The sequence below is a fragment of the Diadema setosum genome, chromosome 11 (genome assembly GCF_964275005.1).
Source record: "Diadema setosum chromosome 11, eeDiaSeto1, whole genome shotgun sequence".
NCBI lineage: Eukaryota > Metazoa > Echinodermata > Echinoidea > Diadematoida > Diadematidae > Diadema > Diadema setosum.
Genome location: NC_092695.1, coordinates 5,902,980 through 5,910,109, shown reverse-complemented (window position 1 = coordinate 5,910,109; position 7,130 = coordinate 5,902,980). Strand labels below are relative to the sequence as shown.

Below are 7,130 nucleotides of genomic sequence, written 5' to 3'. Positions count from 1 at the left end.
AGAAATATCAATACAAATTGTATAGTATATAGTATGATCAATATTGTCCAGCGTGGACAATGAGTTTGTTCCAGAGTAGATTTTTAGAAAGAATGGAAAAGGCATAATTTAAGTAGATGACCTCGGAAGACTTCGACGAGTGACCTCCATGACGTGACGTCGACCAAGGTGAACGAACGCGATGATGCTGATATTGATCGGAAAGAAAACGGGGAAAAAAGACAAAAGGAAAGTGAAGTTGTCATTTTAGAGTACATGCACTTTTGTTTCGGTAGATCATCGACAAACTGCTAAAATATCAGGCCTTTTTTTTTTTTTTTGTTGCTGATGCTTCTTTGAGATCATTTTAAAGACTGTATTGATTCTAGATCGTACTATTTCTTACCAATCACGTTGTGCCAACTCAAATGAATTGTATTGTCATTTCTACACTGTATATGAAGACCAAATTGCTTCAAAGTCAAAAAGTCCAAACTACAAGTACTTAATCTTTGTGTTTTTTTCTCTATCCTCACCATTTTCCGGAGAGTTTCGGACAAGATTTTTTTTTTTTTTTTTTTTTTTTTTTTTTTTTTTTTTTTTTTTTTTTTTTTTTTTTTTTTTACAAAGCAAGACGTTTCAACCGTTTTCATTCAAAACACGATGCTTCATTCAGAAATTGTAAAGGCTTACAATGAGCTGCATGTCCAGAGAGATAATTAATTTTTCAATTTCAATTTCAAATAACTTTTTCCCCATATAATCTAACACAAGACAATATACGTAAACACGTTTACATGAACAAAGAATCTCAAATCACACAAATTTCACATAATACATGTACAATCATAGTAATTTTGTCTTTATGTTTCGATAAATGAACTGTAGACGAAGGTAACACAAAACGGTAATTAATTCGTCGAAGACTAATGTCGAAGACTGAAATATAAAACGTCATACAGACATTTCGTTTACATTATCCAATCATTTAAACCTGGAAGCGCTTTACATACAGAAATGGCCTCTTTTCGAATATGAAATTGAATATAAAATTTATTAAACATACTTGTTCAATACGGTATGAAATAATCATATGATATATAATATATAGGGTCTGTTCTATGACATTGATAAAAACAAATATACATGTACAATTATATAAAAAATGCCGTGGTCCATTTGAGCTCTTCATACAAAACTTCCATTGCTTAAAAATTGTTTTAAGTTTGGGAGGCGAACAGAGGAAAGTCACTTAATCACTGTGTTACAACCGTTCCGTACGGGAACCTGGTGGCCTTCGTGTTAAAGGTCCAGTTTACCTTTGGGAACAGTGATTTTAAAAATGTTCAAGATATAACATTTGATGCATATGTGTAGGTCTGTTGTATCACAAAACATCCTACCATATAACATTTTCGCAATAAAACCTAAAATATAGGGAGATATCAGTATTTTTCTCAGTAAACCGTAACTGTAGACGGTTTATTCTGGAAGCATTCTTATTATAACTATTGTTCACATTTTGTGTATTTAACAATACTTAACATCGATTATACGGACTCAAATCTTTACAGTGGTTGTTTCTATCCCTAACTCACATTTCAGAACTATTTTAAAGCACTAATGCTGGGTTTTTGTTTCATCTGCAAATGGTAAATTATGCCTTTAAGTCTATGGGCATTTTAGAATTCGGTATTTAACGGGTTTAATTCACCTGCTTCATGGGGGCCATTTTTGGGGTGGTCCTCTCTAGCCCTGGCACCTGAGCGGACCAAGGGTGAGTTTTCCCATCTCCTTCTTGCTACCCGTGTCACCAAGGAACACGTTGCTGACGGGCAGGTACGGCTTGTCGGCGAGCAAACCCTCGTCGAAGTTCCACGTCTTCGGGTTGGAGTCGCAGTTGCAGTTCTTCCCGCCCAGACATCCCTCGGAAGCTGGTGATAGAAAAGCAAATTGGGCAAACAAAGTAGTACGGATTTGCCATGAGAAAAGTAGACTGCTATTTAAATGATCGAAATGAATGGATTGATTTGTTACTTGACGGACGAACCAATTGACTTGACATCAAATTGATAAGAATGGATAGATCATTAACTGCAAAAATGGGAAGAGCCGTTAATACATCTTGTGGCAGGTTAATGAAATTTTAAAAAGAAGTGGTATTCTATTACAAGTAAGAGAACTTGTTACAAAACCCAATGAATTTTGGACATTTAGACGACAGAGCCTTTTTTAAGCATACATATACTTGATGCATATACGTCTCTTACTAATACAGCTCACTTGCTGGGAAGAATATTGGGAGGGGGATTTCAGTCTTTCACAAGCTGGTCGAGTAATTTGATTGCCAAGGTTTTCATTTTGTTATTCTCGTCAGCAAAGCACCCTTCAGGTGAGGTGATGTTGCAACGTCATCTATCATAACAGCGAATAAATGAAAGACACAGACATTATTCGGTATACTCCCTAAACAGTCGAAGGGCTTTAAGGTTTGGCGTCAGGCCAGAGTAGATGGTAGGTACTTACTGTAGGCGCATGCGCACTTCTTGCTGTTGATTGGAGTTCCTCCCCAGCTCACGATCGGCTCTCCATCCACGGAGACCCAGTATCCGTACCGTGTCCGGGTCTTCTTATCTTCGGCCAGGAGAACGGCGGCTCTGCAGTCATACTGCGGTAAGAAAGAGAAATACCGTGTGTGTGTGTGTGTGAAGGGAAGGAATGAAGGAACACATAAGGAATCAGAAAGAGAAGACAGGACTTTCAAGAGGGATGGTATAGTATCATAGGTTGGGGTGAGGATTCAGCCTTATATTTAACTTTTTTTTTGTGAGATACTTCTAGAAATCACTTCATGAAATGATCCAGAGCATAAATTCTAAAGAAGAATTCAAAGTTCATTTGATGAAAATCGGTTTAAAAATTCAAATCCAAAAACAAAGTAAATCAAAGTGATCCTAATTAAAAGGTGGGTCCCACTTTTGATTAGGATCGCTTTTGTTTCGGACATCTCAGTCAATTCAAAACCAATTTTCATCAAATAATGAACTTTAAATTCCTCTTAAAATCATATGCTCTTTCATATTTCGTAAGAGATTTCTCTTTATCTATATAAAAAAAAACCCGTCATCAACGTTGGAAGCATGAAATCACATCTCAGCTGAAACTGTACCATCCCTTTGAAGACCCGGTATAGCATAGGATTCTTGGTGGCCCAATACATTCGCTGCCCACCGAGGTATATTCGAAAAATTTCTTATAATGTACACGTATCCGTTTGTTTGTTTTTGTTTTTGTTTTTGTTTTTAACTTAATTCAAGTTGTGAATCTTATCGCATTTTGTATTCATGTTTGTTTCAATCCAATTACAAATGATTATAAATGATTACACATATTAACATCGTGATATTTGTTAAGGGATCATTTCAATAAGCCTACTTTGTGCTTCTCATGATTCCGCCACTATCATATTTGATACCATGTATTTTTGTTTGTTTGTTTGTCTGTTTGTTTTTTAATGCAAACCGATTATGAAAGTGGAAATAAATGAAATGAAAATTAAAATGAATAAAAAAATACCCACAAATAGCACGAATATGTGCATCGAAGCGTTAATAATAATTGACACAGTCATCGGTGGCGGTCTGTGCACGTACACAGAAATCAGTGACAACGCTGTACACAATATTCGTTTGTTTGTTTGTCTATCTGTTTCCAAAATAACTCAAAACGTTAGGAACGGATCTGGATGAAATTTTCAAGCAAACTTGATAATGACGCAAAGAACAGATGATTACATTTTTGCATCCTGATTTACACTTTACTTTGTTTTTTTTATTTTTAGTTTCATTAATTTTAATCTTATTATTTTTTATTTTTGGGGTGGAAATCACAATATGGGACCCGTGGAATAGGGCTGCTGACGGAGGTCTGCGCTGTTCAAGAACTTTCCTGTAGTTATTTTTCAGTTTGTTTTCCTGAATAGTATATTATAGTTATATCAACCAATCACATTTTGTCTGTCTCCCCCCTTTTTAAAGTTCTGCCCGCTACTATTCCATCGCTTCCTCTCCAGCTCATTACCTCATTCAGATAGACATCATTCCCATCATGCCCGAGTTCAAGCGGACGTGACGTCAAAACTTACCCGGATGAACTGAGAGCAGTTCTGTGATCGAGCTGTGAGGGCTTTGAGCTGTTGGAAGGACACTGGGTAGACGGGGTCTAGCGAGAAGGCAGCCGGGGCCTCTTTCCCGTTGTTCTCCACCGCCTGACCGACCAAATTGTGGTTGATCACCGTAATACCTGAGACATATACAGTCCAAGGCAGTATTATTAACAGGAAAGATTGATGTGCTTATACAGTGTGGTTGGATCACCCCGGGCTTTAACGGGCCCAAAATGGAAACTCTGCATTTTGCAGGCAAATCGAGACCCATTTTCACTGAGATTGACAACATGGCCATGTTATAAGATGTTTATTTTTCTCCTTTTTTTTTTAAAGATAAGTATTCTAATTAAATGTAAAATTCTTCGAGTGATAAATGGGTTGCATATCTTATTTTTGCGCTTCTTATTACCTTGATCATATGGAATTTCCCAATCAATATTGGTTTAATTTACTCACAAAAATTTCGTAAGCTTAATTGACATCGTTTTCTTCTAAAACATCATGCCAATCTTTATTAGCTACTGTAAATCTTCACTGAAGTCAAACCATCTTGTCCATAGCTAATTTCTGAATATATCATTAACTTTTCATTGTTAAGTCATAATGACATTGGAAAACTATAATATTAATCACTACTGCAATCATTGATATCAAGATTAGGAAATAATAGGAAATAATTAGGAAATAATAATTAGGAAATAATAGAATACAGTAACCCCGACAACATTAATTGATGATATATATTATCAGTTAACGTTGTCGACATCGGGATTATTCTAATTGGTACGTTAATACGAGGGTAAAACCATCTGAAGACAATACAGTGTATATGCAAAAGTGTATTTGCACTATAGCAAATTAGTTGTTATCAGTAGTGTACTTTCACTGACTTTCAAAGAATGCGATAAATCAATATATTTCTCTTTAAATCATGTCTAATTCTTTGTCACTATTATACATAGCTCCTATATCAAAATGTTTTTATGCGCTTAACAGATAATAACAGCAATTAACATTGACAATTAGCGAAAAAACAATCACAAACAAACATACAACTTAACTGCAAGCACAATAATCCATGAATTACAGAGTTTATTTTTGAAAACGTCCTACCAAAAAAATAAAGAGAAGAGCTTGATCGAAAAACGGGTTAAGCGTCATATTTGAAAATTTGATTATGATACCATATTTTCTTATGATTTTCTTTGTTTATAGCAGTTCAATTAACAAATATCTCAAATTGACAAGAAAGTTGAGTCATTTTAAGTTAAAATTTTTCGCTTCTTCTCTTACCCGCTGGGAATTCGCACTCGACACTGAAAGCCTCTCCCGTCATCATGGGGTCGATCATGTAGGTTCCCGAGGTCATCGTCCCACGCGTGGCGAGCTCAGCGCACGTCGACGCAGTAGGCATCGGGGTGGTAGTCGGCATGGTGGTGGTGGGTGTGGTCGTCGGGGCATTGGTAGTCGTTGGAGTGGTGGTAGGAGGCATTGTAGTGGTGGTAGGAGGCTGGGTCGTGGTGCGACGAGTCGTCGGCTGTGTGAACGAACGGAATAGCAATGCTTCGCAAATTTGTGCTTTATTGGCATTATTTTTGTTTTTTATTGGGTTTTTTTTAACATAAGTATCTCCTCTTTGATCATTTCGTTGATATTCTGTCATGACAATGAATGGCGTCGTTAAATGCTGACTTTCACAGTCAAATGTGACTATAAGAATGCTAAAGTATTACAGTAAAAATAATTGCTTTTTGTGAGTTAAAGTCACCAGTCTTCCTTTTCAATTTGACCTAGGAACTGAAAGCAGTGCATACAAAAAATGAACTCGGGAAACATCTCGATCTGGATGATTGCTTTCTTATCTGAAAAGTCTCAGATATACATTCCAGCCTAATCTTCAGCAAAATTTCTTTGGGTCACTATAAGATATTTACAAGGATGAACTAGTTTTAAAAATCATGATTAAAGCTATAGGCAATAAGCAATAAACATGTAAACGCGGTATAACGGGCAAAACAATGTCTAGATTTGAAATCGTCTTGTCTTGCCTTTAAACTAGATATTTCGCTATTGAGGGAATTATGATGATTCAAAGATGTCCATAATGCGAAAAGGGAGTAAAAAATTCAATAAGTTTGTGAGATAATCCTCACAGGTTTGGTACACTATACGAAGACAAACTTCAGAGGTATATATTATATAATTGTAATGAGTTACGAGGAAAGGGATGGCACAATGGAATTAGTGGAATATGCAAATTGCCAAAAACAGACAAACAAACAAACAAACAAGAGTTAAAAGAAATCAGATAAGGTGTATAGAAACACGCGTTTCAGGTTAAGGTATTACAACAGAGAACAAAATCCAGTGAAACCAAGAAAAAGCCTTGTCAAAGAGAGAGTGTAGAAGTGATATTAATGAGTGACGGGAGAAAAGTTTATGCTTGACATGACAGTTAATACCAATTACCTTGCGGTGAAATAAAAACAAGAAATAAGTAGTGAATAACGCACAATTAGCACATTGAGAATGATTAAGTGTTTAGACATATTTGAGATCTTCTTATTTTTCACTGTATGGAGAGCAGCTGTTGCACACAAAAATCTAAGAAAAAAAAATATTCTCAAAACGGCTACATAGAATAAAGAAACTCCTTATACAGATGACGATTAAGATGAATGGATGAGGAGGTGTAAGATGTTTTATGTTTGATTTCGTTCATGTATTTGTCTGAGATTGAGAGGATGAGGGAGGATAGATTTTGACATTTGATACAAGAGGGAACTGTGACTTTTTTTCATCTTTGCTCGCATACCGCGTTCATGATCTTCTCGAGGCATACTGGATATGGCATCATGCTTACAATTTTTCATATCTCTACACTCTGATGGATTTTTATCCTTCTTTTGAATTATTGCAATAACGTCCTCTAATTGGACAACCACATGGTTTTTCATGTCTAGTTAAGAGGGCAGACAGGTAT

General features: G+C 36.0%; 1 protein-coding gene across 3 annotated transcripts in view; it reads right to left on the bottom strand.

Annotated features, from left to right (window-relative positions):
• The window catches only part of LOC140234736 (contactin-associated protein-like 2), a 47,905-nt gene continuing 40,775 nt past the window's right edge, over positions 1–7,130 (bottom strand). For all 3 annotated transcript variants that reach the window (XM_072314773.1, XM_072314775.1, XM_072314774.1), the window contains 5 exons: positions 5,441–5,684; positions 4,124–4,281; positions 2,506–2,647; positions 1,694–1,913; positions 1–187 (listed from right to left, as the gene is read on the bottom strand). In XM_072314773.1, coding sequence (XP_072170874.1) covers positions 1,729–1,913; positions 2,506–2,647; positions 4,124–4,281; positions 5,441–5,684 — 729 coding nt within the window. In that variant the 3' untranslated portion in view covers positions 1–187; positions 1,694–1,728. The remainder of the gene's footprint in view (positions 188–1,693; positions 1,914–2,505; positions 2,648–4,123; positions 4,282–5,440; positions 5,685–7,130) is intronic.